Source organism: Harpia harpyja, chromosome 9 (genome assembly GCF_026419915.1).
Source record: "Harpia harpyja isolate bHarHar1 chromosome 9, bHarHar1 primary haplotype, whole genome shotgun sequence".
Taxonomy (NCBI): Eukaryota; Metazoa; Chordata; class Aves; order Accipitriformes; family Accipitridae; genus Harpia; species Harpia harpyja.
In genome coordinates this window covers 10,623,176-10,641,696 of record NC_068948.1, presented here as the reverse complement: position 1 = coordinate 10,641,696, position 18,521 = coordinate 10,623,176, and the positions used below count along the sequence as shown (strand labels likewise).

General features: G+C 39.1%; 2 protein-coding genes across 2 annotated transcripts in view; one reads left to right on the top strand and one right to left on the bottom strand.

The window, feature by feature from the left end:
* The window catches only part of CKLF (chemokine like factor), a 100,077-nt gene that overhangs the window by 3,148 nt on the left and 78,408 nt on the right, over positions 1–18,521 (bottom strand). The gene's annotated exons all lie outside the window — the stretch shown is intronic.
* Positions 19–17,070, top strand: TK2 (thymidine kinase 2). Its single transcript, XM_052797665.1, has 10 exons — positions 19–220; positions 1,228–1,265; positions 2,158–2,232; positions 3,673–3,726; positions 5,305–5,394; positions 6,844–6,917; positions 12,394–12,482; positions 12,791–12,870; positions 14,157–14,237; positions 14,639–17,070. The coding sequence occupies exons 1-10, from the start codon at positions 46–48 to the stop codon at positions 14,735–14,737; spliced, it is 855 nt and encodes a 284-aa protein (XP_052653625.1). The 5' UTR covers positions 19–45; the 3' UTR covers positions 14,738–17,070.

Sequence of the window (18,521 nt, the reverse complement as noted above, 5' to 3'; positions counted from 1 at the left end):
GCGGGGCGGGGCCGGGGCCGGGGCCGGTGGCGGCGGGGATGGGCTATGTGGCGGCTGGGCGCGGCCTGGGCGCGGCCCGCGGCGCTGCGCGGGGCCCGGGGCCGGCGGGGGGCAGGGAGCGGCGCGCCGGTAGCCGCCTGCGCGGGCGGAGCGGCCGCGGGCTCCTCGGCGGGCGGCCTGGCGCTGCGGCGCCGGCCCGGCCCGAGCGGCGCTGGCGGCTGTAAGTCTGGGCGGGCCTCGCAGGCGGCCGGGCCGGGGGGGGGTGCCGCGGTCCCGGCGCAGCGGTGGGAACCCGGTGGGAAGGGAGGAGGGGATGTGCGGGAGCGGCGGCCGGGGAGCGGACGGACCCCACCTCCGCACGCGTTGCCGCTTCGGCGCTGTGCGAGCGGTAAACAGGATGCGGTGGTGTGTGCGTGTGTCTGCGTGTGCGTGTGTCTGCGTGTGCGTGTGTCTGCGTGTGTGTGTGTGCGTGCGTGTGTGTGCGTGCGTGTGTGTGCGTGCGTGCGTGTGTGTGCGTGCGTGTGTGTGCGTGCGTGTGTCTGCGTGTGTGTGTGTCTGCGTGTGTGTGTGTCTGCGTGTGTGTGTGTCTGCGTGTGTGTGTGTCTGCGTGTGCGTGTGCAAGGAGCGTTGCTCGACCGAGCCCTCCCAAAGCTGTGCGGCACCGGTGAGTGGCACCGGAGCGAGGAGCCGGCGGCCGGTCCCCTCTCGCGCGTTCTGTTCTGCGCAGGGTGTGGCGGTGCCGCCGTTCCTCGCAGAAGTGGTGCGGGGGCAGTTCTGGGATATACGGCACCTCAACTGCTCGTCTTGGAGGTGTCCTAAAACCTTCATCCTTACCCGACTTTATAGCTAGGCCTGTGAGGTCCGCGGGCGTCGCACCATGACTGGCCTTTCCAAAATTCATTTTTTTGCCCAATGGAAACTAACTGAAGAGCAGTCAGCGTAACAAAAATCTGCTGAAAGAGTGTAGGCGCTCACCATTCGACTCGTCATAGTGCCAAGGAGAATGGAGAACTTGGGCTTAAACTGTGTCAGTGTATGCCACAGCGTGTCTGTTACATGACCCAATGATTACATAAAACCTTAAAGATTGGTAATTTAGCAAATACTCATATTGAGCAATAGAGAACCTAAAAACTTCATGGAGGGGCTCACCTTAAGAGGCTCAGTATAACTGTAAGTTAGGAAGACTTCCTTCTTGGTTGTAACTCCTGTTTATTTCCATTCTAGATAAACATCTGATAAAAGAAGGTGATAGAAAGACAGTTGTAAGTATTTGCATTTGTTTAGAAAACTGTATAAAATGTGCAAGCTCTAATATCGTTATAATCTGAGTGTGTGTATATTGGCAGCCGTTGGACGGGGCTGTTTTACTGAGTGGTGGTCAGGTGGGGGGGTCCCTTACTGGGTCTTAATTCGGTGCAAACCCACACTTACCAAGTTCTGTAAATCACAATAAAGCCGTGAGGGATTTGTGCAAACGCATGGTATTGTGTAGGGACAAGTGTCAGTCTGGGGTCAGTGTTGTGTGTGTAGCATTGGAGTTGCCCTACACAGCCCTGCCTGTGAGGGGTTTTTTTGGTTTTTTTTTTTTTTTGGAATCTAATTACTTTTAGCTATAAATTATTTTAAGACAGCTGAAACAAAATTCTTTTAGTTTATTGTAACTGCAGGTTTCTAAAAATAAAAATCTAATGCATCTTAATGTTTAAGCTATCTATTTAATGGATACTGAAATTACTACTTCAGTTGGCCTTTATTTTAAGTTGAAAGTTAAGTTGAAGTCTCTGAGGTGAGTTGTGGCAGACAGGGTGGAGGAGCAGCAGCACAGCAGGTGACCCTCTGAAATGCATGGGGGCCATGGGAAGGGGGTGAGAAGCTGGAAGCACTGGCAGGCTGCTGACTCTGCAGGGGGTACCAGAAAGTAAGGTTGCCCCTTGCCTGGTAAAGAGACAGTTGGTATATGTATGTCAGGGAGAGAAGAAGTGGTGGTCTGCGGGGAGTCACAAAATCCAAACTGATCCCCAATGTCTTCCTATAAACTAATCTATTACATTATAAGGAAATAGTATATTTGATATGGAAAGAGTATATTTTTACATCGGCCGTTCGCTACTATGTGATAGCATGATTTTTAAAGGTGATACTGTTTTTCTGCAGATATGTATAGAGGGAAACATTGCAAGTGGAAAAACAACATGCCTGGATTATTTTGCACAAACTACCAGCATTGAGGTACTGGATGTACATTTCTTTGTCTTTATTTACATCATTCGGCAGTTACTTGTCTTGACAGAATTGACAGTTAACTTTTGAAGTGTTGTCCTTTCTTAGGCTAATGAGAAAGGAGCAGCAGGTTGTGAGCCAGTGCCCTTATTGGTGCATATGTTTAGGCTGCCCTCCCCCCCCTCCCCAACTATTTATAGTCACATTGTAGAAGAGAGATTTAGATCATATGTAATATAGTACTGGATGCCAAAATATCAGTAAAACCTGTGGATTAGAGTTTGTACCTCTGTAAAATAACTGCAACCCACGTGGATTGGGCATGTTTGGGCATGCTCGTTTGCTCTTTCATGTCACTTAAATCTTAGATATATCTTGTAATAAGCAAAGTAGAGACAAAGAAGTAATGATGTAAAAATACTGATGTCATGTAACTGAGATCCCAGTAAATGGATGGCTTTTTTAAAAAATGAAAAATCTGTTAGAATTCTTTCTGGGGATTTCTTAGACTGTGATGGTATTCGATTTCATATTGCTTAGAACAAGATTAGGGGAAGGGCAGGGTTACTGTATTTTAAACAAAATCAAGGTCAAACCTCAGTGAGCAATGCTTTTGTGTACGTCAGATATTAATACTTTTCCTGGCAGATCTGGAAACACATTTGATAATAAGTCTCAGGATTCCTCATGGAAATGCTGGGTTGCCAGATGTTATTTGGTAATGTTATTTTGGTAACAGGAATGATCCTTATGGAGTAAGTAACTACTAACTCAAAGGATAGCAAACTTTAATTTGCATATAGTGCAACATTTTTTAAAAGCTAGTTAACTTCCCAGGCTTATCAGATTCTCTTAGGCCTGGCTGTACAGTGTTGTTGGAGTTTTAGACCCTGTTTGAACCAGATAAGTCACTTGCGATTTTACTTATTCAGGGTAGAAGCTTTTCTGATTAATTTCGTAAAAGTTTTGAATACATTTTGTTTGTTAGATCACAAAAATAAAATGAAAAGTAATATGATAGCGTTCTGATCCTCTCTTCCTTTGCTGAGAAGTGTTAATTTGTGGGGCAATGAGCAGGTCATTGAAATGCAGTCAGTGCTCAGCTAAGCCATTCTTGCCCTTACATTGCACTGATTTTGACTCAAAAAAGTGAAATTATATCCAGGCTCGTTAGGTAATCAATCCAGTGTTTTATTTTGGAGGTTTAAAAATGCTAAAAAGATGTTGTATAATGATGTTTCTCTATTTTTTTAACGGTGTTGATTATTACCTTTTGTATTACAGGATTCAGTGCTGTTTTTTGAAGAGGGATGAGCTTTCCAATGCAAGTCCTGAATACTCTGACTTACTGAATGGAGTATTCATTAAAAGTGGTTGTAGACTTGTAGGGTCAAATTACGTATTTCGAATCTAAAACATGTTTAACATGGAGCAATTCTTTTTAACAAGGTTTTGACAGAACCGGTGACTAAGTGGAGGAATGTTCGTGGTCATAATATCCTGGTAAGTGGCACAAATTAGTTCTACAATTACAATTCCTGTTCTTCTAGAATGACATGCATGAGGACTTCTTACCAATCTGCAAAACTGTTACAAAAGGTGTGGTCATAATCTCATACAGAAAAAATGAAGCTCCATGATGCAAAAGATCTTTTACGGTGATTAAGACATGCGTATAATAGAAACATTGCATATAAAATGTGGTTTCAGCAAGTACTGGGTCTTTTATTGGGTATGAGCTAAAGAAACTCACAGAAAGGTAAGCCCTGAGTGTGACAGTTGTTTCTAAATCTACTTATGCCTATTTCAAAGAAGGAAGGAATGTCTTTGCTATTAAATTACCTCAGAAAGTGAGAGGTGCATCTGATCAGTTAATATTGTTTGACTGCTGAAGATACGGAAAATTCAGTCCTGTGAGGTGTTGAGAGCCTCTGTTGTCTTTTGGGTAGTCATCGCTTCTTGGAACCATTCCCCACAAGTATGTCCCTTTGTCACAGCTGAGCTTGGAGACGGCAGTCAGGGCTTTGACTACATCTGCAGATAATGCTTTTGCTGGGATGGTTGAAGTGGTTTCTGATGTCAGTCTTCCCTGCTTGTATGATCACCTCCATTGCAAAAAACCTCATCGCTGGCTGAGATGGGTACCTGCGCTCAAGCTCATGTGGAATTTGCTGTCAACACAGCAGAGTGTGGATACACTCCAAACCACATGTGCCCTAATGTGTATTTGATGTAATTACTGCTAGCATAGGTCCTCTGGAAAAGTAAATTCTCCCTACTAGGAGTTGCTAATGCTTTAATTTCTTACTATTAGTAAAGGGATGGGGCATGCTTGGCTGTGTCGCACATTATCTCGGCAATCTGCGCACTTCAGAATACTTTCTCGTTCTGATCTTGGACAAGGAGATGAGGAGGAGGTCAGATCTGTGGACTGAAGCCGTGCTGCTGACTTAAAGCTTGTCACCTGAGCAAACAGACACTGAGCAATGTTTTATTTTGAGTCAGATCTTTTCTCTGCTTTGCAGGATAGACTGTTGCTTGTATGTGTGTGTGGAATTGCAGCAATCAAAGAGTGGAAGATCTGAGAACTGCTTTGAGGATCCTTTGGGAACAACAGTTGCCTGTGTTAAAAGACACCTTTTCTGAGGCCCAGAACATACTTACTGGAACCATATTTGCATTTCTGGGTGGACTGGGTGTACTGAGAGTCTGTCAGTGCACAAAAATAGAGTAGCAGACATGTCTTTTTTAATTATTAAACGTATTTGAACTGTCTCATATGAGCTATGCCTTGGTCCTGACTGTTCCAGGTGCAGAGGAACTAATTCCTGTTGACTTCAGCGAGCATTCCAAGTGCCCCACTTAAGTGTCTCAAAGGACCAGGACTGTAATTCTTATATCTGCATTGTGGAGAGCAAATGATCCCTTAATTCTTCTCAAACCTGGTGTCAGCTGTTTTAGTGCACTACTTTTAGCAATTCTGTTGTAGTGCAAAAGCTTACAAAATACCCAACTTCCACTTTTTTTGCTGTTTGACCGAACTGAAATGTCTGTCTGGCTTGCTTCTATCTCTAACCCCAGGGCTTAATGTACCAAGATGCATCAAGATGGGGGATAACGTTACAGACTTACATACAGCTTACAATGCTGGAGCAGCATACCAGACCAATGGTAAATAAACATATTTTTCTTTTAATTTAAAAAGGAGTTAGATGCAGTTATAAGTAATAAATGTTTTTAACCTTGTATCCAAAAGTTAAGATGCTGTTTACGTTCCTTCTTCATTCCTGCAGTGAGTATGAATTTTTGTGGTGCAGAGATGTTGTTGATACGCTCAACTCGTGCTCCAGGGGCGAAACGTCTGCTTCCTAGCTGCTCAGAACTTTTACTTCCCCAAACTAATACTGCTTTTTTTTGCACCACCCTTATGAGCTAGACTAAACAAATCTCTTCCTCACCACACATCAGGGACTTGTCTGTAATTGGTCTCGATATAAATTTAGCTATTTCAAATCTTTGGCAAACATTAGGTAATCTTAAAGATGGTGTTAGTATTCATTCTGCTGCTCCATGCTGTCTAGCACAAATTTAGCCATTGCTTTTTGTGTTTGTCCAAAATACTTCCACTAAAATTTCTACTGTTTTTTTTCAGATGGTTTGCATCCTTTTTTTCCTTGTCATTTTTTCTTTTCCTGTATCAATTCGCACACTCTACCTTTTTATCAGGACCTGTTCATTTTTCTTTCTGTCAAACACCTGTTGTTACATTCTGTGCTAAGTCCTCCATTGCCTGATTACAAGATCTGATCTTATGTGGCATGCCTATATCTTAATGATTGTTCTTGCATTATATTTTCTGAGTTTGTGTGAGGGCAAACTTTCAGAAGTACCACATATGATAGGGATACTGCACATACAATCATTAGCTATTTGGAAGAGGTGTTTTTTTCAAGATAATAGAAATCTCATTCTGTTGCAGAAAACGTTCATTCAAAAATTCCTGAGGATCGCCCTGCGTTTCAATCTGTGCTTTGCTGTCATTTGCACCTTGCTGGAGCAATTGTTGCTTCTGTGGTCATTAAAGTGCAGAATACCTGGTTGGAAAGAGCTCTGCCATGGTTGCTGTGCTCTGCAGGGGCCAGAGAGTGTCAGAGAATCTCTCTTCTCCAAAATGAAGTGCTGTTTGAACACATGCACGACTGGCTAAGGCCAGTGCTTTGTCAGTTGTAATTATTTCTTTAAAAAGTTCTGTGTTCTTGTTATAGTTTTTCTGATATTAGGCCTGTGCTGTTGACACAGTGACACACCTGAAGGTGGAAGTTCCTGTTGCTCTGCAAATCCTAAGTGGATTGCTGCTTTTTTGTACCACTGGTTAACTTCAGGTGCTCAGCTGAATGCTTTTGCAGTTACCTTTGAAACTTGTGTATGAAAAACAGATTAGTTATGTAGGTGTTTAATAATGCAGTGACCATAAGTAAGATTAGGGTTGTTCTTTTTATCACAAGATGTGGAAGAACTGAAAATGTTAATGTATTTCATAATGTAAAGGACATGATGCGCAATATGAGCTTGAAAAGAAACAAACATGCTGGAAAGTGACTGTCAAGTTTTATTTTGTAGATTTCCCCCATAAGAATGATGGAGCGATCAATTCACAGTGCAAAATACATTTTTGTAGAAAACCTGTATCGAAGGTATGCTATATGGTTTTCTACTTTACTTTCTTGGCTTAATTAGATTTTAAAAAAATATAATCAACTGATGATTTCTTTGGTAATTTGGATGTAAGTGGTCTGTGAAATCTGTTAGTTCTGTGTTGGAGTGGCAGTGTGTTTTGTATGGGACGTGCTGCTCACTGGTAGAATAAAACCTGCAGGACATGGGCCAGGTGAGAACCTTTTTCAGAAGTGCTCTTGTATATTTAGAACATCTTATTATTTAGAACACCATTTATTGAAGTTATCTGCTCTCCAGCTGAATACAACAGTCTTGCTTAAATCAAAGCAAACACATACTGAACAGGTAAAACATCATGAGGATATAAAGAATAAGACTAGGAGGGAGAGAGCTAGATAGCATTATCCAACCTTGGATCCAGGATTGGCATTTCTTGCAAGCATGAACTTGATGACAAGCAGGAACTCTAGTCACATGCTGTTGCTCAGAATCAGGATTCATATGATCAAAATAGACTGCAAACCTTTGTAGGCTAGTAAGTAAAGAAAGAACAAGAGCTGTTTGTCTCTAAATGTCACTTTCTGAATCAGATCCCCACCTCCAGGTGTGCTTGGGCCAGGGGTAGAGCAGTCGGGTCTAACCTGGGTTATTTTGTTCTGGGGGATAAGATTGTGGCCTGAAATAGAAAAAGCATTTATTACCTGGCTGATGTATAACTTGCCCATCCCATACTAACTAAAATAGTGCAGTAATCAGCGCTGATTTTTTTGTTGTTGTTTTGAATGCTGACCTTCTATTGAGAAGCGCGTGTAACAGATTGTTGTTTAATGGATTTTTCAGTGGTCTTAAGGGACAAAACCAGTTTCTTGCCCCTGTCTGCGGGGAGAATGGCTGTGTGCCACAAGATGGCATCCGTGCTACATAAGCTCCTAGGCTGTTACTGGAACTGCTTTGAAAGTTGGGAGAGACACAGTAAGATGCGAGGCAAACACAAAGAGACATTACTTATCTCAGTCTGCATACAATGGAAATGTACTGGAATGTCTTTCTTGTTTTTAATTAATGACTTTTTTTTTTTCCCCATTGTAGACAAAGTGCTTTTGTCCCAAAGACTGAGAACTTTGTTGCTATGAGGCTGTTTGCTTTTGTCAACTCTATGTATTAATTTTGTAATAACATTTTTAAGGGCATCTAAGATGTTTTGTGGCTTCGGCACTTTTTAATGTTGGACAGAAGGCATTTGCTTTGTTTTGTTACAGCAAGCTAGAAGCCAGCTGATGCTACCAATAACAAACCAAAATATGATACAAGGGTTTATAAAAGGATTATAAATAAAACAAGGAAAAATGGGGACTACATGAAAATAGGCATTTTGAGTCACATTAGAAAAATAAATAAATCTGTCCTCCCTTATATCCTGTCTCCAGTGATGGCCAAAAGTACTTGAAAAGGGTGTGAGAACAGGGTTAGCATTTATGGTAATTTCTGAGTACATCCAGTAACTTACAGTTTAGGGACTTCCTTGTTCAGCAGCGGTTTCTCTGTATTTAGTAACCCAGAGGGTATGTATTTTCCATGAACCTGTCCAGTTTTCCCCTAAGTTTGTGTAAACCTCTAGTTTCCAGGACATCCTATGGCAAGCAGTTCTATAGGTTTACTCCATGTTGTTTGATCACTGCCCTATCCTATGTGTTGTAGTTCTTTAAACTAGACTTGTCTCAAAAACTAAAACTTACGTCTGTGTACAGGAAAGAAGACTGCATCTAAGAAAAGACAGGATGATGATGGGAGTATGGAAATAGTAGTAACAACTATAGTAGAAACAAAGACCATTTGAGAGTTATGAAAGCATGTGAAATCTCAGACTAGGAGAAAGTATTGTAATGTAGAGGCAGTACCCCTGTGACTTAAAACAACTACTGTAGAGCCCATATTAGGGTGCAAGGAAAGTCATCTTAGTAACTGCAGGTTTGTTCATCTGCTTCAGTATTTAGCACATCATGTTAGACTAATCTAGTAATTGTGTTTTGTAAAGTTCCACCCCCAGCCCCCCCCCCCCCCCCCCCCCCCCCGAACAAAGGCATTCTCATCGATCTGAATTGAAGTCACATATTATCAAGGAGGTTTTGGGAGACTTGCATGAATGATTATTCATAAGTGCAGAAGCTGGTGTTGTAATGTGATAGGAAATCCCATTGAAAGGAGATACTGAAAGGGCACGTATCAGGCTGGAAGGAGGTTACTCCTGTTGGATCAGCCTTTGGATTGATGCTTTGCTACCAAGGGTGAGAGTATGCTGATAAATTCTGTCATTCAATTGAACTGACAACAGAAACTTCAATTTGAAGAGGAAAGATTGTAAGTCAAAAAGCAGAGATATATGGATCTTTTTATATATTTATAGATAAATAAAACTTGATCACAAAATAACCCTAGTATTGCATAGCCCAGAGAAGAGTAAATGTGACTCTTGCATGTATCTGGCAAAGGGCTTCCAGGAGGGAGGTGGAAATATTGGTGCTTTTCTACACAGCTTTTATGAGAGCTTTTTAGCATTACTTTTTACACTTCTAACTGCTCGTTCATGATACATGAACTAGAACTAAAACTGAAACAGGCGTGACGCTGAGATACTGGCATGATCAAAAGAATGGAAGGCCTGTTTAAAAAGACAAAACCAGCTTGACGTACTTGTATAGAAAGGTTGGGAGAATACACGTGTCACCTACAGACACACTGGGTGCAAACATAAAAAATGGAGTTATTGAAATTGCAAGACTATAGTAACAAAAGAATAATTAGATACAAAAAGGCTGTGGATACGTTAAGGGCTAAAAATTAGAAGATGGTGTCTTAGCCATCAGAGGAACAAAGAGAAAATACAAACTTTACACTTGATACTTTTATGTAGAAGGATAGTAGTGCCCTGTGGCAGGGGAAAGGCCTTATAACTTAAAACGATTGCTTCCCATGCTGTGCTTTATGTTCAACTGCTGCATGAAAATTTTAAAAATCATTCTTTAACTAAACGGACTTTGCAAAGGAAAATTCCTTTGTGTCTTCCAGAGGCTTTTTCCTTCCTTGTTACTATTTCCTAGAAGGAACCTCCTGTCTCTGTAGGAGAGTGATCCTAATTTTTATGTAGGTTAGTCAACATGTGGAAATCATGCAGAGAACACAGGAGAGGTTGCCTGTTGTAGAAATTGAACGATGCCTGTCTGATGAAAGGTCTGGAAAACAAAAATAACCTGACATATCTTTAAACTTTGCTGAAAATGTTATAAAAAAACCCCCTCAGGCTCAAGTTATTCAACAGGTGTCTTCAGCAAAGGGGTTGTTAAATAGCTGTATAGAAGGCATTGTCCCATTAAAAGTATGTAAAAGTGAAGTAAAACTTTTTTATTCAAAATAAGACTCAGACTGGGGCAAGCATGCTGCAAAGAGCAGAGGTTATTTTCTGCTTTTGTTTCTGTAAGAGAAGGTATTCCTTAGGGTCCCAGTCTTAAAGGTGGAGAAGAATCCCTTGTTATCTCTAGTCTACACAAGCCCTTCTCCTTTAGGAGAATGATTAGTTTAAGCAAGGGATGAAGAGCTGTGGGAATATCAGGAATACCAGCTCTTCTTTGATCCAGTGTCACTCAGTATTTGTGTTTTGGCGTTGCAGGCTTTTTCCCAGAGAGAGAAATAGAGTAAGATTTACGATGATGATGGAAGGCTTAAATTCTGAGCAATTGTTGTGAGCTTCTCCAGCATGCAGAGATATGCATGAGTGTCCAAGTTCTTACTGCGATTGCACATCTGAGTTTAGCACTGAAAGACACGCTCATGTTAGGTGTAAAGCTTTAGAAGAATTTTAAATGAGTGCACGTGAGTATGCATGATATGTTATAGGGTAAGCAGTAGTAATTCACTTTGTCCCATTTGAATTCATAGTTATTTACGATAGAAAGCTCATTCCATTCATGTTTAACTTTTGCAGTAAAAACTTGACTTGGTAGGAGTCAAGTGTCAGCAGACTTTGGAAATGAAAACATCCTTTTGTGCCTCCTACGTTACCTGTATCTTTATGGATCTTGAGCCTGATCCAGAATCCTCACAGGATCATCCAGGGGACTCCACTGATGCAGGCAGTGTGGGAGGCAAAGGCATGTTGCCTGCAGGGCAGGTCAATGCAGAATTGACCTGGATGTATCTGACTTTTAGGGTAAGAATAGTGGAGCTTTTTCGTATTTCTAATGCCTTTTGACCTTCCTGTTTTCCCTGTATATCTTGGAGAAAAGTAGCAGAATCAGTATTTGGCTTATGTATATGCCTGCTACCCAGAAACGTATATAATTGATATATTAGAAGAATAGTGGTGAATTGTGTTAGCCCATTTCTTGGGTGCTTTGGGAGGCAAGGTATTCAGCTGGATGGCAGATAAAGAAGGGAGGTGGTACAAATATGGGTTTTGCTTTCTTGCATACTTAAGCAGAAATATATTTCTGGATTATCTTTACTCAGTTTTGCCAGTGATCAAAGCACGTTGCCAGGAGAATGGTTTAGAAATCTATGGAATCTTTTCCTTCAGCACTACTTAAAATGTTGCAGCTGGTCTTAATCATTCAGCTAGAGAGGACAGGAGCCTCTTGACCCTATCTCTTTTTTTATGTTTCAGTTGCAGAGGCATTTAGGAAAGAGTGTGGAGTATGTGTTACTATCACCAGTTTTGAAGACAGAATAATATAAAACTAGTAATATTTGACTATTTAGGAATATGATAATAAGTGAAGATTCCAATACTAGTAGAAACATAATATGTGATTCTTAGTACGTCCTCTATAGGCTCCCTTTCACATGAGTTGTTTGATATTTTATTATTCTTACTGAGATAACTTTGGGACAGTTGTCTCCAATATTGTCTGTGCTCTCTGAATACAGAGTTCAGATTAAGCATGTTGAATATTTCAGTACTCCTTCCACAAATGTTTCTTACAGTGGGAGTAAATTTTACTTACTCAGTGTCATTATTTTTTCACTGCTCTTTACTATGGCTTCTGTAATGAATTGTCATTGCTGCCTAGTAAATTAAGCCTTTCTGGTGACATGCAGTGCAGTAGTTCAGATATATTTGAAATGAACCTGATATAAAGAACCTGAGCAATAAATACCATTGACACTAATTTGTTGTTATTGTATAAATGTCAATGTGGTAATGTTTTTCTTCTTAGTCACTAAGTAATTATTTCTTAACTGTAATGGGGAAAATAGCTTGTAACTGTTAATAATAGGAACTTTGTGTTTGTTTTTTTTTTAAGAAAAAGATTTGGTCTTTCTACTGTATAAACAATGCTTTATGAGGCCTTCAATTTGGGTGGGCATAATATTGGTCTTTTTTTCATTTCACATATGCTGGAGTAAATTGGGAGTAATTCTAGTCAGGTGAAAAAAATACGAGTTTAGAATTGATCTGTGCGTGCTGTTCAGTGAGTGGTGACTTTTATGTTTATTCAGCGGAAAAATGCCAGAGGTGGATTATGTTGTCCTAACTGAATGGTTTGACTGGATCCAGAACAACACTGATGTTTCAGTTGATTTGATAGGTAAAATTTTGATGGGATCTGGAGGGCCATGTTTGTTGGGTGGGTTTCCTTACTTGGAGAAAAAACAGTTCTTGTTTCATGGGTCATAAATAATCACATTATTCAATATAATGGTGGTTGCAATGTTTAGCATCAGACAGCATGAATTCATGGGTGGTTCATGGGTTGATTAACAGTAACGCCAAAGGGGAGGTTCAGTGGTGGTACCCAAGTCAAGATTCTTTCCTTCTATAGTTTGTGAAGTAAGTTTCCTCTTTGCTTTTAAAGCTGACCCTTGAACATAACTATTACAATTTTTGTTACGACAGTTTATCTTCAGACTTCTCCTGAAGTTTGTTATGAGAGGTTAAAGAGAAGATGCAGAGAAGAGGAAAAGATCATTCCTCTGGTAAGCAGTTCCTTCAATATATGTGGTTACAATGAGCTTTAAAAACATAATGATTCCAATCTAAATACTAAAATCATATCCTGAGTGTATTGCCAAAATGTGGTGCAGCTGTTTCCACTGCAAACTAAAACTTCAGTATTTAATTTTGATTTATTTAAAAAAAAAGATCTATCATGCACACTGACTTGCCCAAGTGTTATGTTTTAGTAATCAGTGTACTATAGCTGACTGTTCAGGCGGAGTATTCATCAACTGTTAATCTTCTCTACGATGTAAAAAGGCAATTGCTTTTGTATCATTAAATGGCATAAAAGGACCCAGTTGAAGCACAAATACCTGTGCATGCAGGTGCTGAAGATTTATGTGGGCACTTTCTGTTGTCTGCTGTTACTGGGATGTTTATGCATGAAAAGTGTCTCTGTGTCTGAAAAGCCGCAACTTCTTGAAAATTGTTAGCATGGGAATCTGCTTAAAAATAAACTGTAGTAACTGAATGATCACTTTCTGTGTCACAGTTTACAGAATGGCCTTTCATTAGAGTTTTCTCCTAAAGAAAGCCTAACCAGAAATAAATGTAGTTACAGAAGACATACTGTATACTAACTACAAGGGTATCTCTAGTGTTGGGTAGTTCAATAGAAGACATTGTCAGTTGAAGATACATGAAAGAGTTAAATTTTGGGCCATGTGGAATTTTGTCTTGGAGAATAAATCCTCCATATAATGGATTTGAAGAGACATTGTGTTACTTTGCAGCTCTACTGAGGGTTGGGGGGAGCAATTATGAATGAAAAATGTTAAGTGGTCTCTGTGGAAAAAAAAAAACCTGATAGTTGATGACAGGCAGAAGTGCTTTTAGAGAAAATTGAGTCAGAGTTAGGAGAAAGTGAACTGGGAATTTTAGGAAAGTGTATTGACACAGAGTGCCTTCAATACATATTCTTTGCAGTCTTGTCCTTTTTGTCCTTACTTCTCTTTGTTGTATTTTTCTCTGTAAAATCTTGAGCCACATTAACACTTATGGGAGAGTAACATGGTTCTTGATCTTAAAAGGAGCTGAGAGCCCTGTGCTCCTGTAGGCTGTGTCTTTGAGGTTCTTCATGGAGTAAAACCTTATACTGGGAATTAATTTTTCTCAGAAACCTTCTGATGCTTTTTATTTTTGTTAGTGGAAATATCTGATGCTAGCTTTTATATATAGTTCTTAACTACTTACCAAATGTATAAAAATTGCAATGTGTGTTTCATCTGTGGGCATATGTGTTATTTGAATGCCTCTTTTCTAGGACTATTTAGAAGCTATTCATCAGCTCTACGAAGAGTGGCTCATTAAACATACACTGTTTGAAGTTTCCTGCCCAGTGCTTGTGAGTATTATTTTAGTTAACAACCAATTAAGCATATGGAGGATTGTACTCTTCAAATATTAAGAGTGTTACTTAGTGGTAAAAGTAAATAAATCTGCTTTTCTAATAACCTTTGGAGAAGGAAAACCTTGGAAAAATGTTTACAGCTATCCCTAGTGTATAGCATAAAAGTCTGATCTTACATCTCTTTGGTGGAATTTTAAGGTCTGTTCACTGTGATTGTTTGCAGGATAAGACATGTAGCTTTTCAATGAATGCCAGATTCTGAACAGAAAGCTAATTGGACAGATCTCTAGGAGTATATTGGTTTGGCTTCAGTGGTAGTCCTGTTCTATTTTGCTCAAAAGCAACCGTGTTTTATGGTGTCAATTATTTCTAAAGTTCATGTTCTTCTTTTCAAGGTTATTGGAGCCGACCATGACATGCAGAAAATGATAGAAAAGTATGAAGAAAACCGGGACCAAATACTAACTCCATATAATATGCAACACCATTTGTAGAAGGCTGCGGTGGTTGTATTTTAAAAAAAACATGTTTATGAAGTCTGATTTGGGGGCAATTTTGAGTATTTTTAATATTTCTAAATATAACTTTTTGCTTTTGAATTGCGCTTTGTAGAATGTTGTGGACTTACTGCTATGAAATGTTCAGATACAAGTCATAAATAGAATATAAGCCAATTCCCTTTCATGTTTTTAGCTTCTCCATCAGCTTTACTGTGTCAATTCTATTCAGCTAAAATACGGCTATTTCTCCCATTTCCCACTTCACTGCTGCTTCCTATAAGTAACCTAAGTTTCTTATTTTTTTTTCCCCAAAGACAATCCTATTTTTGTAATTTGAAAGAAATAGTTCCATACAGGAGGAGGGATGTCCTTTTTTATTATTAGAGAAAGCAAATGAAGTGCATCAAGTCAAAGTAGCTTTAAGTAGGTCTTACCAGGTTGAAACAGGAGGTCTTACTCTAATCCTACCTACACTAGTGCAGTTTCATTGAATTTAGTAAGTTTCTTCTGCTTTACATGAAATCACAGTATAGCTGTAGTTCTGAAGATAACTATGCACTAGTATAGTCCCACTGAATTCAGTGGCAAAAAAAGAATAACGTTTTTTCTAAGTGATGGCAGAATGGCTCTGAGGCTTTTTTTTTAAGCTAGGTTTTTAAAAGGGCTTATTTCTGTCTAGTGTTCATGAAGTCACCGGCCCTGCTATGGCTGAGTTGAGGATTAGTGAAAATACAGGGTGCACAGAACTATATTTGTTGTTCCTTTCAAATGGTTATAAAACCCCCTAGAATTAATTCATTTCTTAACTATTTTGGATTCTTTGATTGTACTTTTTTTTTTATAAAGAAAAATACAGATGGCTCTTTATGTTTATATCTTCATCAGTTCATTGTGACTTACAGGTACTTGGAAAGTAGAGTAAAATAGTGGGGGTTTCATTCTTGCACTTGTTCGCTAAAGTGTTGAGTTGCCCTTAATTTCTGCTTTACCCTCTGAGTGTCGTCTTCAAGATAATCATTCTAATGCAGCAGTTCTGACTGTTTTCACATTACTTTTTCTGTTTAATTTGAGGGGAATGATTCTTGAAGTACAGTATATAATTTTTTTTTTTTTCATAAAAGTTTTGGTTGGTTTAATTGGAGCAAGCAAGGTTAACAGTGCTTTAAAACACACTTACATTAATATAGTTGAGCATCTGTCAGCTTTGTAGTGAATGCTCCTAAAAATGGCTGATGTCCATGACTACAGAACTTTGATCACTTATTACAGACATTTGTCTGTAACTTGCTGGAGGATATAAATTTTCAGTTACTCGGCTTTTCTGTATGCTACCTGATTTTGAACAGTATCTGATGGTATTACTTCTGGAGATCACTTCACTGCTTTTATGTTGTAGTTTTGTGGTAGCTTATTTTGTGGTATGCCTAAAAATCATTGTATTGAAATGACTGCACCATTTTCCAAGTCAGGAAATGCAGTTTATTTCTTGTTATTTCTATCTAGTGGGAATTTTTTGTTTTTTAAATCAGTACAATTTAATAATAATCAGTGCACTGAGAGAGCATTTCCTAGTGAAGTACTACATTAGTATACTAAAGCTTGTGAACCCAATATTGCCATTCTGTTGTTCTGTTGTAAATCTTTAGAATTCTAGCTTAAAAATAAGACTTTGTGTTAAGTAATTATCTTACTTATTGAAGCTTATTTGTAGGGGGATAGTAGTCATTCTTGAAACCTTCTGTTCAACTTCAAAATTTTTTCTTCTGTAAGAGACCAAAGGAACTACTTCTTTGGAAATAGTTCTATAAATTTGAAGTTTAGTCATCTGCAGTTTGTTCTTAATTCTAATTTCATTATGGGTTGTAGAAGCCAAGGATGTATATTTTGCAGACAGTCCAGAAAATATCACTTAGTTGTTTTGTACAGAGAATCTTACAAAGAATCTCACTGTTATCTTTCAGCTTTTCAACAAAATTTATGCTTTTTGGTCAGATTTCCCTCCCCCCTTTATTATATATAAAAAAGTAGTTTGTATGGAGGTTATTGATACTTGTAATGAAATATAAAGGAATCATTTATATAACTTATTTATTAAAAATTACAGATGTGATGGCTACAGAGAGCATGTTTATTTTATGTTTTGCTATTTATTGATTTTCATGTATAGGTTTGCATATACAGGAAGATTGGGGTATTTGATGAAAACCAGGAACAAAACCAAACAGGTTGCTTGATATACGTCATAAATGTAAAATGTTTGCAGTCTGCTATAGATGTGTAGATAAAAATATTGCAGTAATCATAAATAGCTGGTTTTAAGCCTGGAATTTATTTGCTTTTGTTTCTTGAAATCTCTCAGTTGATGAGGGGAGGGAAAAAAAGGGCAATTGGCATTAGTCTGACATATATTTTGTTTCTTTAATGACTGTCTAAGCAGCAGTGATTGGGTAGCAAGTTGCAAAATACTATAGGAAGTACTCATTTCTGTAGGCAGACTGAAAATCGGTACCAGTAGAATGGATAATACAAACAAGCTGCCACTTCTCTTGGCTTCTAAGATTTGGTCTGTAAGGTGGATGTAGCCTATAGTTGTAGACTGAACCACACGTAACTGTTTTTGCATGCATTTTGGCTATTCTGGAGTATATTGTAGGAGTATGAGATGAGTAAAAATAGTGGGTTTTAATTACTTTTGCCACAGTGAGTTCCACATCATAACCACAATATGTGTAAAAAGTGATTATCTCCTCCTGTATTGCCTTTTCTTTATTACATACTTAGTCTGAATAGATGTCTTCTCCAGACTTTGGTATTTACTTTGTCCTGGTCAAGGTGTCTTAGCAAATCAGTAACGTCTGGGAGCAGCATATAAATTGATTTGAAGTAAGATAGAGAGACTGGCAAAAATGAAAACATTTAATAGTTGTGTTCTCTTAGCCTGGCCTTTTGTGTACTTTGTTTTAACACGGGAAGCACATTTAGGAGATTTTCCTTGTTTGATTAAACATTTCAGAAGTGACTGTCCAAAACTGTAGGTCTTAAGAAACCTTGAAAATTGTTTTCACCAGTGTAATTAGCACACAAAACTACTGCCAACACCAGGAAATAATCCAGCATCTCTCTTCAGTGCACTTCCTCCTGCAGAGACTGTAGGAAGTGCTGGGTATTCTGCCATCAGTTGCTATGAAAAGACTCAGACCCGAAGCTCTCTTGTCCCTCTCCTGAGTAATGGCTCTCCTAGCAAGTTACTGTCCTGTTTCATGACTTGGAGAATCCAGTCCTTCCTGTAGTGTATGGAGGTTTAAGTAAACATTGTGCATTTCTAAAGCACGATAAAGTCAGGTGAGAACTATGGTGGTGGTTTATTTTCCCCCCAACATTTGAGGGGGTTGACAAAGTTGTGAGCTTTTTTTTGAAAATGAAAAGTTTGCAGTTTCAGAACAAAACTAGCGGTAGATTAATTCCTACATAAGAGAAGTGTAGTCTTCTGACTAGTCCAGATCAGTTTTTTAATTGATCATTTATCTCTTTTTTTTTTAAGAGGCTGGCATGTGATAATTATTTGTGTTGTACCAGGATCAGGGCACCATTTTGCTAAGTGTTGTGTAAACATACACCTGCAAGAGTGATCTCTGTCTGAACGCATACAGAGGTTCGATAAGGAGAGTGACAGAATAGAGGAGCTCAGTTTGTTACCTGTGTATTGCATACATACTACTTGGCTTTATTTATTTTTATGCCAGAAGGCTTTATGTTGAAGCCTCTGCTATATCCTAGA

Coding starts and splice junctions, on each gene's coding strand:
- TK2 (XM_052797665.1), top strand. CDS start 46: ATGTGGCGGCTGGGCGCGGCCTGGGCGCGGCCCGCGGCGCTGCGCGGG. Junction 1,266..2,157: donor AAGGTGATAGAAAGACAGTT/GTAAGTATTTGC, acceptor GTTTTTCTGCAG/ATATGTATAGAGGGAAACAT. Junction 12,483..12,790: donor TGTTTCAGTTGATTTGATAG/GTAAAATTTTGA, acceptor TTGTTACGACAG/TTTATCTTCAGACTTCTCCT.